Source organism: Bufo bufo, chromosome 8 (genome assembly GCF_905171765.1).
Source record: "Bufo bufo chromosome 8, aBufBuf1.1, whole genome shotgun sequence".
Taxonomy (NCBI): Eukaryota; Metazoa; Chordata; class Amphibia; order Anura; family Bufonidae; genus Bufo; species Bufo bufo.
In genome coordinates this window covers 96,851,061-96,866,718 of record NC_053396.1, presented here as the reverse complement: position 1 = coordinate 96,866,718, position 15,658 = coordinate 96,851,061, and the positions used below count along the sequence as shown (strand labels likewise).

General features: G+C 42.6%; 1 protein-coding gene across 4 annotated transcripts in view; it reads left to right on the top strand.

Moving 5' to 3' along the window:
- The window catches only part of MED12 (mediator complex subunit 12), a 96,656-nt gene that overhangs the window by 14,766 nt on the left and 66,232 nt on the right, over nt 1–15,658 (top strand). For all 4 annotated transcript variants that reach the window (XM_040442341.1, XM_040442342.1, XM_040442340.1 and 1 more), the window contains exons 9-17: nt 625–724; nt 801–937; nt 1,041–1,172; nt 1,974–2,103; nt 3,811–4,040; nt 12,293–12,373; nt 14,733–14,897; nt 14,980–15,124; nt 15,217–15,335. In XM_040442341.1, the coding sequence (XP_040298275.1) occupies nt 625–724; nt 801–937; nt 1,041–1,172; nt 1,974–2,103; nt 3,811–4,040; nt 12,293–12,373; nt 14,733–14,897; nt 14,980–15,124; nt 15,217–15,335 (1,239 nt within the window). The remainder of the gene's footprint in view (nt 1–624; nt 725–800; nt 938–1,040; nt 1,173–1,973; nt 2,104–3,810; nt 4,041–12,292; nt 12,374–14,732; nt 14,898–14,979; nt 15,125–15,216; nt 15,336–15,658) is intronic.

Below are 15,658 nucleotides of genomic sequence, written 5' to 3'. Positions count from 1 at the left end.
AGTAAGACTGGTTATAAAGTGCCAGTCTTAAAGGGGTTGGCAACTTTCTGGTTATTGCTGACCAATGTGTTATATGGCACTTACTAATATAGACTTTGTCAAAATTCTGTACTATTTTCTATATTTCATAAGGTATGCCCCCTTGTTAACAAAGTCTTTTCCACACAGAGGTCCTCTCCATAAAATGGCCGCTGATGGAGGGTCACGTGACCAGGTAAATCACTTCCGTGTGATGTCTTCTCCATTCTAACACTGCGCCTGCCAAATGTACTTGTTCTGCTGGAAGTTTAGAGCAGGTGCAGTGTGTTTGAATAGAGGAGACATCACATGGAGGTGATTTGGAGGGTCATGTGACCAGGCATAAGCAGCCATGTTATGGACAGGACCTCTGTGTGGAAAGCTCAAGACTTTAACAAGGGGGCATTTATGAAATATGGAAAACGGCACAGAATATCAACAAAGGCCTTTCAATAAGTGCCATATAGTCATCTCACAACCACATTGGTCAACAGTACCCAGAAATTGGCCAACCCCTTTAATTAATCTGCCCCATTGTCTGCTGCTTTTAGGGCATCTTTTGCGTTCTTGACAGTATTCTTGTTAATAGTTGTATGTCTTACGTAGGTTAGACGAAAACTTCGGGAAATGGAACAACAGATTAAGGAGCGTGGACGAGCAGTAGAGGTCCGGTGGTCATTTGATAAGTGTCAGGAAGCTACAGCAGGTCTTGTTTATCTTCAGTAGTTCTTTAGCTACTCCGTGTGTTTTTTGTGTGTGAATTAACTATTATCTCTTTTTAGGATTTCCTATTGGACGTGTTCTTCATACACTGGAGGTTCTGGATAGCCATAGTTTTGAGAAATCTGACTTTAGTAACAACTTGGATTCTCTCTATAATCGCATCTTTGGACTAGGTCTTGGAAAAGATGGTCATGAGGTGATTGAACAGTTCATGACTATTCTGAAAACTTTGCTGCACTCGTTAATGTTAATGTGTGCTGCTGGCTGTAATGTGTGTGCTGGCGTTTCTGGTTTTGTAGATCTCGCCGGATGATGATGCTGTTGTTGCACTTCTATGTGAGTGGGCTGTCAGTTGCAAGCGTTATGGACATCACCGTGCCTTAGTTGTAGCTAAATTGCTCGAGAAGAGACAGATGGAGATTGAAGCCGAGGTATCCATTATAAATTATTTACATTTTTTTATTTAAGCGTCACTAACCTGTCAACAAAATTTTCATGAATCAATAGTACGGTGTGTGTACATGAGGAATAACACTATTTCTGACCATCGTATCACTTGTATCTGGCATTTTTAGAAGCTTTCCTCTGTGCAGAGTAGGGTTGCATCGGGTATTGAATTTTTGACACCCATTCGATACTTTTGAACCTGGATCGATCAGATACTGGGATTTGCTATTTTCCGATACTAGACTGCGCATCCTAGTATCTGTTAGAGAGCATGGCACACGCCGCCCTAAGCGTGCATCATGTTGTTATCAGGAGAAGGAGGCAGTCCCTCCCCACTGTGACGCGGCTTCTGCTGGCCACCAATGAGAAGATAATGGTGAATATAATTAACCCCTCAATACAAATTTTGGTGGCGGGTGCCAGCCATATCACACAGCCAGCACCCGGCCTCATTGACGCGGAGCGGCGATCTGCTGAACCACATCAATTAACCCCTCAGGTGCCGCAAGTGAAAAGCAATTGGCAGGATGGGGGGTGGGGAGAGGTAAACGGCTGATACCATGAGAACTAGACATTTCTCACTTATAAGCTATATTGGAAAGTTTATTGCGTGGCTTGTACTTTTGATTTATGCAAAGTTCTGTAAAAGGGTAGTGACCATTAAGTTATCTAAACTTTTTTGTTTGATTTATTTTACTTGTATAGCGTCAATATATTCCACTGTGCTATGCAGACATGATATTCCCTTTTTTTTAATGGCAGTTTTGTCTTTTATTCTTCATCAGAGATGTGGTGACTCTGAAGCGGTTGATGAAAAGGGATCTGTGTCTTCGGGGTCGCTGTCTGCACTTAGTTCACCCCCTGTTTTCCAGGATGTCCTCCTCCAGTTTCTTGATACACAAGCCCCAGTGTTAAGTGAGTATGAGCTCTGTAGATGTAATCCTATTTCATAGGACTGTTCATTGTAACAAGGGTCAGACAGTGTGTGTAGGTCTGATTTTTATCTATTTTTATTTTCTTTTATTTTTTTTTCTTTTAGCCATCATCAACCAGCAATGATGTAATGGTCCTTTTTTCTCAATATTCATTTGTATGTTGATTGGGTATAATAACATTTGGTCTAGGTTTGGCTGTGGGATCAGAGCTTTGGCCAATCTTTTGTATGCTCAGACAGGGCCTTCTACGGCCAGTTATTTTACAGCCAGACACAGCACAGTGCAGGAGTGGTCAGATTGGGGAATGACATGACGGAGGTCCTGCTGAGAAGCTTATAGAAGATTTCTTTATATACATTTTTCAATGTTTTGAGATGAGTGGGATCAAATGAATGTTTAGCATTCCTTTAAAGAGGACATGTTAGGCTTCCAGACATGTTGGCTTTAGTAAATACGTGTATTCTCCATAAAATAAGAGTTCTGGAGCATCTTTCCTAAACACAGTTGTGTGTGTGTTCCTCAATATTCCTTCTAGAAATATATAAATTGACACCTGATTTGTTACCCTTCCCCTTGCCTATGGGGTGTGTCCCTACATTCTGACAGTGTCCAGTCAGTCGGTGCTGATCATGCCTAAATGTGTAGGGACACATTCTGTATACAAGACGAATAGCATAGCACAAAGATTTAATAAAATTTCAATACAAATATTTGCTAAAACAGCTTTTCTTGTATAATTCAGCTGTGTGTGTGTGTGTGTGTGTGTGTGTGTGTGTGTATATATATATATATATATATATAACAGCTTGCCTCCAGCTCTTAATAAAAATGAATGGATTAGATACGTGTTCTGATGTCATGGGCCCTTGAAGGGGATATTGACTTACTTAATGTCACAATATGTGTGGCAAGAAACGGAGAGGCACAATACTCGTGATAGCGGTAGGTCGGTCCTGCCGGTACCCCTCAATCCTTGTAAGTGGAGTGGCCGGTTCTCCAGAGGAGTGATGTGAGATTCAGTGGGCGGATATGTACCAGAAACAGTACAAAAGTAGGATACCTTCTTGGCGCAAACACGACTTCAATGGATGTTTTAAAAAACTCCTTTTTTTTTTTTTATAGGTAATAAGTGACAACGCGTTTCGGAGTAAAAATACTCCTTTCTCAAGTCTGTGGGGTCTGTGCTGATGCAAAGAGTGTAGCTTCTCACATGTGGATAATCCAAATTGTGGGATCCAAACAGCTGCAGGCAGCGCGGCCCTTCACGTGTGTGTGTGTGAGAACTCGAACCTTGAAAGTGCGCTGTGTCTTGAACGTGCGCTCTGTCACACACGTGAAGGGCCGCGCTGCCTGCAGCTGTTTGGATCCCACAGTTTGGATTATCCACATGTGAAAAAATCTACACTCTCTCTGCATCAGTACGGACCCCACAGACTTGAGGAAGGAGTATTTTTACCCCGAAACGCGTTGTTGCTTATTACCTAATAAAAAAAGTTTTTTTTTTAAAACATCCATTGAAGTCGTGTTTGCACCAAGAAGGTATCCTACTTTTGTACTGTTTCTGGTACATATCCCCCCACTTGATGTCACAATGTTATCCACATCAGAGTGAATTTACCACTGTATGATGTACAGTTTTTCTCTCCCTTATTTTTAATGTGTTTTTTTTTGTTTGTTTTTTTCATAGCTGACCCTACAAATGAGGGAGAAAGAGTGGAATTCTTTAATCTAGTGTTGCTATTTTGTGAGCTTATCCGGCATGATGTATTTTCCCACAATATGTATATGTGCACTCTGATATCTAGAGGGGACTTGGGACTGGACCCTCATGCACCTCGAGCTCGTTCACCGTATGAAGACACGACAGATGATGCTGATCGCAAAGAGGGAGAGACAAACAATAGTATTAAACTGGAGGTTTGTAATAGGAATGACGAATGGAAGACTATTTATTTTAAATATATTGTTTTGTGTTCGTTTTCAAAAAGGTTGTCCCGGATTTTGATATTAATGGCCTGTCCTTAGTATAGGCCATCAGTATCAGATCAGAGAAGGTCCCACACCCTGCATCCTCTCTGATCAGCTGTTTTGTTGTAGCTACGGTGCTGGAACTACACAGCTCCCTCCTTTGTGTATTAAAGAGAGGTGATAACTGCACTGCTGTTCCCATTTACTTCATTGGGTACAATGCTGCTGTTACCAGATCGATCCACAACACAATGGAGCTATGTAGTTCCGGTGTTGTTGCTAACACAAGATAGCGGATCTGTAGGGGTGTTGGACTCCTGCCGATATGATATTGTTGTCCTATATTGAGAATAGGCCATCAAAATCCTGGACACTCCTTATAAAGTAAAATGTGTGTGTGTGTGTGTATATGTGTATATATGTGTGTGTGTATATATATATATATATATAACAGTCCTGATCAAAAGTTTAAATTGTTGGATCTTAACAAGGTTCCAAGTAGAGCTTCAACATGCAACAAGAAGAAATGAGAGTGAGACAAAACATTTTTTGAGCATTCAATTAATTGAAAACAACGAATAAACTGAAACAGGCTGTTTTTCAGCTGATCAAAAGTTTAGGACCACATGCCTTTAAAAGGCCAAATCTGTGCAAAGATGTGGATTCATTGTCATTTTCTGTCAGGTAGTCACACGTTGTGATGGCAAAGGCAAAAAAAACTCTCCCTTTTTCAACATGGTCGAGTTGTTGAACTGCATTAGCAGGGTCTCTCACAGCGCGCCATCGCTGTTGAGGTGGGACGCAGTAGGACAGTCATTTGGAATTTCTTGAATGATCCTGAGGTTTATGGAACAAATAAGTCAAGTGGAAGATCCAAAAAAACTTCATCAGCACTGAGCCGGAGGATCCAATTGGCTGTCCGTCAAGACACTGGACGATCCTCGACCCAAATTAAGGCCCTTACTGGTGCTGACTGCAGCCCCATAACCATCAGACGGCATCTGAGACTGAAGGGCTTCAAAAACAAAAAACATCTTCAAAGACCTCGTCTCCTTGAACGCCACAGAACTGCTCGTTTGGACTTGCAAGAGAGCACCAAACATGGGACATTCAAAGGTGGAAGAAAGTTTTAGGCCCCTTGCAGACGAGCGTGTCCGGATGCGTCCCAGTGCATTGCGGCAAACCCGCGTGAGTAGGTACACAATTGCAGTCAGTTTTGACTGTGATTGCGTTCCGATGTTAAGTTTTTATCGCGCGGGTGCAATGTGTTTTGCACGCGCGTGATAAAAAACCGACCGTGGTACCCAGACCCGAACTTCTTCACAGAAGTTCAGGTTTGGGTTAGTTGTAGTGTAGATTGTATTATTTCCCCTTATAACATGGTTAGAAGGGAAAATATTAGCATTCTGAATACAGAATGCATAGCAAAATAGGGCTGGAGGGGTTAAAAAAAATAAATATTTTTTTTAACTCTCCTTAATCCACTTGTTCGCGCAGCCAACATCTCTTCTGTCTTCATTTGTGAGCAATAGGACCTTTGATGACGTCACTGCGTTCATCACATGGTCCATCACCATGGTGATGGATCATGTGATTAGCGTAGTGACATCATCAAAGGTCCTTTTGCTCACAGATGAAGACAGAAGAGATGCCGGCTGCGTGAACAAGTGGATTAAGGTGAGTTAAAAAAAAAATATATTTTTTTTAACCCCTCCAGCCCTATTTTGCTATGCATTCTGTATTCAGAATGCTAATATTTTCCCTTCTAACCATGTTATAAGGGAAAATAATAATGATCGGGTCCCTATCCCGATCGTCACCTAGCAACCGTGCGTGAAAATCGCACCGCATCCGCACTTGCTTGCGGATGCTTGCGATTTTCACGCAACCCCATTTATTTCTATGAGGCCTGCGTTACGTGAAAAAACGCACAAAGAGGAGCATGCTGCGATTTTCGCGCAACGCACAAGTGATGCGTGAAAATCACCGCTCATGTGCACAGCCCCATAAAAATGAAAGGGTCAATATTCAGTGTGGGTGCAATGCGTTCAACTCACACATTGTACCCGCGCGGATTACTCGCCCGTGTGAAAGGGGCCTTATTCTCTGAGAATTTTTTTTTTACCTTGATGGTCCCGATGGTTTCCAACGTTACTGGCATGACAAGCAGATCCCACCTGAGATGTTTTCTACGCGCCACAGTGGAGGGGGCGCCATAATGGTCTGGGGTGCTTTTTCCTTCAGTGGAACAATGGAGCTTCAGGAAGTGCAGGGGCGTCAAACGGCCGCTGGCTATGTCCAGATGTTGCAGAGAACGTTCCTCATGACTGAGGGCCCTCGTCTGTGTGGTAACGACTGGGTTTTTCAACAGGACAACGCTACAGTACACAATGCCCGCAGGACAAGGGACTTCTTCCAGGAGAATAACATCACTCTTTTGGCCCATCCTTTGTGTTCCCCTGATCTAAATCCAATTGAGAACCTTTGGGGATGGATGGCAAGGGAAGTTTACAAAAATGGACAACAGTTCCAGACAGTAGATGGCCTTTGTGCGGCCGTCTTCACCACTTGGAGAAATGTTCCCACTCACCTCATGGAAACGCTTGCATCAAGCATGCCGAAACTAATTTTTGAAGTGATGAACAATAACGGCGGAGCTACTCATTACTGAGTTCATGTTTGGAAGTTGGATTTCTGTTTTGGGGGGGTTTAGGTTTTTTGGGAGGTGTGGTCCTAAACTTTTGATCAGCTGAAAAACAGCCTGTTTCAGTTTATTTGTTGTTTTCATTAAATTGAATGCTCAAAAAATGTTTTGTCTCACTCCCATTTCTTCTTGTTGCATGTTGAAGCTCTACTTGGAACCTTGTTAAGATCCAGCCATGCTAAATATGATTTTTTTTTGCCATTTTTCAAGTGGTCTCAAACTTTTGATCAGGACTGTGTATGTGTGTGTGTGTGTGTGTGTGTGTGTGTGTGTGTATGTAGGTAATTGTGTGTGTGTGTGTGAGATATAGATATAGAGATAGATAGAGATAGATAGAGAGATATATATATATATATATATATATATATATATATATATATATATATATATATATATATATATATACATATACATACACACACATATACATATACATACACACACATATACATATACATACACACACATATACATATACATACACACACATATACATATACATACACACACATATACATACACACACACATATACACACACACACACACATATACATACATACACACACACACACATATATACATACACATATACACACATATACATACACACACATATACATACACACACATATACATACACACACATATACATACACACACATATACATACACACACATATACATACACACACATATACATACACACACACACACACACACACACACATATACATACATATACATACACACACATATACATATATACATACACACACATATACATATATACATACACACACATATATACATACACACACATATACATATATACATACACACACATATACATATATACATACACACACACACACAGTGGCAGCACCGTCCCTAGTGTAGAAAAAAGGGTGCAGCTGGCCCAATATGGATATAAGCCAATCCAAAAAGATTTAAAAAAAAAAGCAAAAACGGGCAGCACTCAAGAAAGTGTCCTTTTTGGGTAAATAAAGTATTTTAGTATTTTTTACTTTCTGGAGTGCTGCCCGTTTTTACATTTTTTTTTAAATCTATTTGAATTGGCTTATATCCATATTGGGCCAGCTGCACCCTTTTTTCTACACTAGGGACGGTGCTGCCACTTTGTGTGTGTGTGTGTGTGTATATATATATCTATTATGGATGTCCCGATACCAGTATCGGGACAGATACCGGGCATTTGCACGAGTACATGTACTCGTGCAAATGTCCCCGATACCACTGCCGATACCTGTGCGCCGCTTCTATGTGTCCGTGTCAGTCCGCAGCCGGCCCCTGCACCTCGCACAGCTAACAGCTTCAGAGGGCAGCAGCAGGCACTGTGTAATAGGAGCCGACAGTGGAAGCTAGCTCTGCCCCGCCCCTCCCCGCCCTCCAACCAATCAGAGACTCACAGCACAGGGAGCGTAGTGCAGGGACTCAGAGAATCGTCTGACAGTTTATTAGTTAAAAGAATCTAATGAGTCACAGACCGTGTCATCGAGTCCCTGCCGCCAGGCTTCCTGCTCTGCGGCTCCCTGTAAGTCCGTCCGGGGGAAGGGGGGGCATTATTAGTATAGCATGTAGTGGAGCTGTGTGTGTACAGGGTGCATGTAGCAGAGCAGGAAGTCTGGCACGGACTCGGTGACTCATTCGATTCTTTTAACTAATAAACTCTCAGACGATTCTCTGAGTCCCTGCAATAACTATAATTACATTACAGTCTGCTCCACTGCATTCACTGCAGCAGAGCTGTGTTTGCCAGGAGCGAGTCCCTCCAAAGGTGATAGTGTCTGTCTTCTATGGCCCTGGTCCTTCCCTTCCTGCCTGCAAGCTGCACATTGATCTCTAAAAGCAGGCATTAGGGCAAGAAGAAATATACATTACTGTATGATGGCCACAAGACTATTATACTGAGGAGGGGGGCTTCAAAAATTGTTGTCCTGACTCCTTACAGTAGCGTCTCCTTGTGGCCGTCCCATACAGTGTAACGTCTCCTTGTGGCTGCCCCCCATACAGTATAACGTCTCCTTGTGGCTGCCCCCCATACAGTATAACGTCTCCTTGTTGCCGTCCCATACAGTATAACGTCTCCTTGTGGCCGTCCCATACAGTATAACGTCTCCTTGTGGCTGCCCCCCATACAGTATAACGTCTCCTTGTGGCTGCCCCCCATACAGTATAACGTCTCCTTGTGGCTGCCCCCCATACAGTATAACGTCTCCTTGTGGCTGCCCCCCATACAGTATAACGTCTCCTTGTGGCTGCCCCCCATACAGTATAACGTCTCCTTGTGGCTGCCCCCCATACAGTATAACGTCTCCTTGTGGCTGCCCCATACAGTATAACGTCTCCTTGTGGCCGTCCCATACAGTATAACGTCTCCTTGTGGCCGTCCCATACAGTATAACGTCTCCTTGTGGCCGTCCCATACAGTATAACGTCTCCTTGTGGCTGCCCCCCATACAGTATAACGTCTCCTTGTGGCTGCCCCCCATACAGTATATAACGTCTCCTTGTGGCCGTCCCATACAGTATAACGTCTCCTTGTGGCTGCCCCCATACAGTGTAACGTCTCCTTGTAGCTGCCCCCATACAGTATAACGTCTCCTTGTGGCTGCCCCCATACAGTGTAACGTCTCCTTGTGGCTGCCCCCATACAGTATAACATCTCCTTGTGGCTGCCCCCATACAGTATAATGTCTCCTTGGAATGTTATAGTTCTGTTTTTGGGCCTTTTGGTTGGTCAGTGGTCAGAAAATACATGTGTGTGTATTTTATTGTTAAAATTAGTATCGGTAATTGGTATCGGTGAGTACTTAAATAAAAGTATCGGTACTCGTACTCAGTCTTAAAAAAATGGTATCGGGACATCCCATATATATATATATATATTTTATTACAGTGGATATAAAAAGTCTACACACCCCTGTTAAAATGTCAGGTTTCTGTAATGTAAAAAAAAATGAAGATAAATAATTTCAGAACTTTTTCCACCTTTATTGTGACCTATAAACTGTACAACTCAATTGAAAAACAAACTGAAATCTTTTAGGTAGAGGGAAGAAAAAATATAAAAATAAAATATGGTTACATAAGTGTGCACACCCGTAAACTAATAGTTTGTTGAAGCACCTTTTGATTTTATTACAGCACTCAGTCTTTTTGGGTATGAGTCTATCAGCATGGCACATTTTGACTTGGCAAGATTTGCCCACTCTTCTTTGCAAAAACACTCCAAATCGGTCAGATTGCGAGGGCATCTCCTGTGCACAGCCCTCTTCAGATCACCCCACAGATTTTCAATCGGATTCAGGTCTGGGCTCTGGCTGGGCCATTCCAAAACTTTAATCTTCTTCTGGTGATGCCATTCCTTTGTTGATTTGGATGTATGCTTTGGGTCGTTGTCATGCTGAAAGATGAAGCTCCTCTTCATGTTCAGCTTTCTAGCAGAAGCCTGAAGGTTTTGTACCAATATTGACTGGTTAACTAATGCCCCAGTTCCAGCTGAAGAAAAACAGCCCCTTGGCATGATGCTGCCACCACCATGTTTCACTGTGGGTATGTTGTTCTTTTGGTGATGTGCAGTGTTGTTTTTGAGCCAAACATATCTTTTGGAATTATGGCCAAAAAGTTCAACCTTGGTTTCATCAGACCATAACACCTTTTCCCACATGCTTTTGGGAGACTTCAGATGTGTTTTTGCAAAATGTAGCCTGGCTTGGATGTTTTTCTTCGTAAGAAAAGGCTTTCATCTTGCCACTCTACCCCATAGCCCAGACATATGAAGAATATGGGAGATTGTGGTCACATGTACCACACAGCCAGTACTTGCCAGATATTCCTGTAGCTCCTTTAAAGGTCTTCTGTCAACACACTAAACAGTTTTTTTAATATTTTTTTTGGTTACTTATAATGCGATTTATGCATACATACTGTAATTATTTTCGTTCAGCAGATTCTGTTAAAATGTACTTTTAAAATATGCAAATCACCTTGCTACCAGCAAGTAGGGCGGCTACTTGCTGGTAGCAGCCGCATCCTCCTATCATAATGACGCCCCCTCCGCATGTTGATTGACAGGGCCAGCGGATGGGATCGTCCTCTGGCTGGCCCTGTCTGCTATCAAGATCTCGCGCCTGCACCGTAACGGTATTCAGTCAGCGCAGGCACACTGAGAGGCGGACGCTCGCTCGGCCGCTCCATCCTCAATACGCCTGCGCCGATGAAGTCACATCTACATCCAGCGCAGGCGCATTGAGGAAGGAGCGACCGAGCGAGCGTCCTCTTCTCAGTGCGCCTGCGCCGACTGAAGACAGGTACGGCGCAGGCGCCAGATTTTGAATGCAAACAGGGCCAGCAGAGAAGGATCCCGTCCGCTGGCCCTGTCAATCAGCATGCGGAGGGGGCGTCTTTAGGATAGGAGGATGCGGCTGCTACCAGCAAGTAGCCGCCCTACTTGCTGGTAGCAAGGTAATTTGCATATTTTAAAAGTAAGTTTTTAACAGAATCTGCTGAACGAAAATGATTAATTACAGTATGTATGGATAAATCGCATTATAAGTAACAAAAAAAAAAAAAAATGTTTAGTGGGGTGACAGAAGCCCTTTAATGTTGCTGTAGGCCTCTTTGTAGCCTCCCAGACCAGTTTTCTTCTCATCTTTTCGTCAATTTTGGAGGGACGTCCAGTTCTTGGTAATGTCACTGTTGTGCCTTATTTTCTCCACTTGATGATGACGGTCTACACTGTGTTCCATGGTATATCTAATGCCTTGGAAATTCTTTTGAACCCTTCTCCTGACCGATACCTTTTAACAATGAGATCCCTCTGATGCTTTGGAAGTTCTCTGTGGACCATGGCTTTTGCTGTGGGATGTGACTAAGAAAATTTCAGGAAAGACCAACTAGAGCAGCTGAACTTTATTTGGGGTTAATCAGAGGCACTTTAAATGATGGCAGGTGTATGCTGACTCCTATTTAACATGATCTTGAATGTGATTGCTTAATTCTGAACACAGCTACATCCCCAGTTATAAGAGGGTGTGCACACTTATGCAACCACATTATTTTATTTTTTTTTTGTTTTGTTTGTTTGGTTTTCTTCCCTCCACCTAAAAGATTTCCGTTTTTTTTCAATTGAGTGGTACAGTTTATAGGTCACATTAAAGATGGAAAAAGTTCTGAAATGATTTATCTTTGCAGAATTGGGATGAGCATATAGTGACATAATAATTATTCTAAAATCACCTTAAAGAGATTGTCTCATTTCAGCAAATGGCATTTATTATGCAGAGAAAGTTAAAACTGCACTTGATAAAGTATTGTGATTGTCCATATTGCCTCCTTTGCTGGATTTTTCGATCACTTTATACACTATTAATTTCCTGGGGTTATGGAATTATGTATTTAGGGACCCTTAATGATACTTTTTCTGTCTGGAAAACTTGTGAATGTCAGCAACTCCTTCAATGTATATATTTTAGGACACAACACTTTCAGAAACCATGGATATTGACCACAGTTCAGGTGCTTTATTTGATGATATGGAGAAAGGTGATTTTCAGGTAAGTTTAATGTCCAGCCCCTCGCCTACCTTTTGTTAGGCAGCACCCCTGTAATATACACAACACCATATTTCTGTTGCAAAGGCACAGCCTTCTAAATGGCCACATGGTATTTGATAGAGCTACGTTTGTTTAAATGTGCTGGGAACATACACATGGGGTAAAAATTGACCAACTAGGGTTATTTCTGCAGGATCACCCGTGTGTATTGGGAAGCCCAACTTTCCCCTTACATTTCTGCTATTTATGCCTTGCAGCAGTTTATCCACTCCCTTCATTTACAAAAAGCGAGTATATGTGGTGGAGCTGGGTGTGGATGTGAGAGATGGCTGTTTGGGTAGCTCATGGGTATGACCAGCTTTTTTTTTTTTTTTGAGAAACAACATATTAAAGAGGACCTTTCATGGAAATTTTCTAGTTAAATACCTTTCCATGCAGGGTACCCCCGCTGATGCTGACACCCTGTTTTTTTTTAAATTGAATTATTATTTTTTAAATACCACTCGTACGCCCCGCTATGCCCACCTGCAGTTTTTACGCTCAGTATGTTAATCCTGAGCATCAGTACAGGGAGGAGCAGACGCCAGGGTTTCTCAATAGACGTCTCCTTCTCCCTGGCTGTGCCACGGTCCAATCACAGCGGAGAGCGTCAGTCAGGGAGAAGGTGAGCAGTTTTTTTTCTCCCTGCGTGTGACTCTCTCCACTGTGATTGGATCGTGGCACAGCCAGGGAGAAGGAGACGTCTATTGAGAAACCCTGGCGTCTGCTCCTCCCTGTACTGATGCTCAGGATTAACAAGCTGAGCGTAAAAACTGCAGGGGAGCACAGTGGTGCATACGAGTGGTATTTAAAAAAATACCAGGGTGTCAGCATCAGCGGGGGTACCCCGCATGGAAAGGTATTTAAACTAGAACATTTACATGAAAGGTCCTCTTTAAGGTTTCCAGGAATCACTTGTGTTAGTAAACTCTTGCAAGATGGAGGTCCCATATGGTCAGTTTGTGCACCTTAGGGTCCATTCACACGTCCGCAAAATGGGTCCGCATCTGTTCCGCAATTTTGCGGAACAGGTGCAGACCCATTCATTTTCAATAGGGGTCGGAATGTGCTGTCCGCATACGCGGATCTGTACTTCCACATCCGTGCTTCCGTTTCCGCAAAAAAATAGAACATGTCCTATTCTTGTCCGCAATTGCGAACAAGATTAGGCATTTTCTATTATAGTGCCGGCGATGTGCGGTCCGCAAATTGAGGAATGCACATTGCCGGTGTCTGTGTTTTGCGGATCCACAAAACACTTACGGTCGTGTGCATGGACTCTAAGAAAGATAGTTAGTGATGAAGAAAAATTCAGCAAACAGTCTAAGGAGTTGAAGAGATGCTTCCTCCAGAGAGGCTACCCAGAAAAACAACATTAATTACTACTTAGAAGAAAGCACTCAGCAGAGGGTGACATGAACTAGTTCCCAAGGAAAGAAATAATTCCTCTAGGGATAAGGATAATTGAGCAGTATTCACGTTTAAATATACCCCGATGGCTCTTGTGATTGGCATATGTTAGCACAGGATGAGATTTTGAAGGGTAAGAAAAAGGTCCCATTATTAGTTTTAGAATGAATTTTTAGTTCGTAGTTGAGGAGACTAATAATCGATTGGAGAAGTGCATCCCTCAAATCTCAGTTGTGGTCATTGTCCAGCTTGAAAGTTTATTTGTAAAACCAAATATTTGAATATTGGTAGAGTACAGCATGTTGTGAGACAGGTTCATCTCTTGTAAAACATTTTGTGGTATATGTAATTTTTTGCCCATATGGCAGATTTAATATAGGGAAAACAATAAGATATTTGTATATAAGATTCAGGGAGCATAGGAAGTCTATTGAGACAGGTGTAGGATCACCTAGGCTAATTGAACATGTACGAGCGATGCATTATGGCAACAGTAATGTATTGTCATGTGCTGGGATAGAGGTAGATTCAGACTCCTGTGCGTGGTGGCGACAGGAATCGTATTCTCCTACAAAAGAAAGCTTCCTAGAACATTAGGACTAATGCGATAAGAATGATCTAGCAGTGTTTATATAAATTAGATCTACCGTGATTGTGATGTTTTTCAGTTGTCTTTAGTTACTATGGTGATGACGCCGGTTTAGAGCGTAAATACGCACGTGTACCGATGTCGCCACTTGACGCCTGAGTAAGCACAGTACTTATGAAATGGCTATTGCCTGTGACCTGTGCTGTACCCGCATCCACAATGTTTTTATGGACGTTGTTGGCCATAAAGCTGCTTAGAAATTGGTGAGTTCTGCTTATTTTTGCTCTGCTTTAAAAAAAAAACTCTTGCTTAATGTCTTAGATGTTCTCACCTGCCATGCGTTGCGAAGGACGTAGCCCGGGCCCTGATGAGGGAGAAAGTGAAGGTCGTTGCCCAGTGAAGACTTCGAGTGGCGATGGCCTACTGGCTTCTCTTTATGATCAACCACGTCACATTCAGTATGCAACTCATTTCCCTATCCCACAGGTCAGTCTTGAGTCTTGACACAGTTTTTTTTCCTCCTGCTGAGATTACCTGTATTTCATCCTTGAGCGTTCTGTCCTTTTAGGAAGAATCTTGTAGCCATGAGTGCAACCAGCGGCTAGTTGTTCTGTTCGGTGTGGGCAGGCAAAGAGATGATGCTCGCCATGTAATCAAGAAGATCACTAGAGACATTCTTAAGGTGCTAAACAGGAAAAGCACGGCAGAGACGGGTTAGTGCTACTAGTTGTATATTCACGGTTCAGTCATTTGTGAAATACTGTACACAGATTGATGAACAATGACTTTAAATATTCTCTCTTAGGATCGAATGAAGGACCGCGTAGGCGCAGGGTAAAACCTGAAGCTTTTCCCACAGCAGAAGAAATTTTCCACAGGTTTCAGCAGCTCTCGCATTTTGACCAGCATCAAGTTACAGCTCAGGTAACCCACTCAAGATAGAGATTGGTGGGCAGATAGGGAGTTCCCGGGGGGTTTGGGAGAGTTAAGATTGTTTTGCATTTTCAACATTTAAAGGGATTATGCAGAATTATAAAAACCTGGCTGCCTGTTTGTTATTAAAGCAATGCTCCACATGTGTGTGACATTGTGGCCACACTCCATTCAGTTCAAAGGAGCTGAGCTGCAATACCAGACACAACCCATGGACAGGTAAGGTTTCTACAAAAAAGCAGTCATGTTTTCCTGATCTTGCACATCTCCTTTAGGGAACTTGTCACATGCTCTTTGCCCCTCAAACAGCCCCA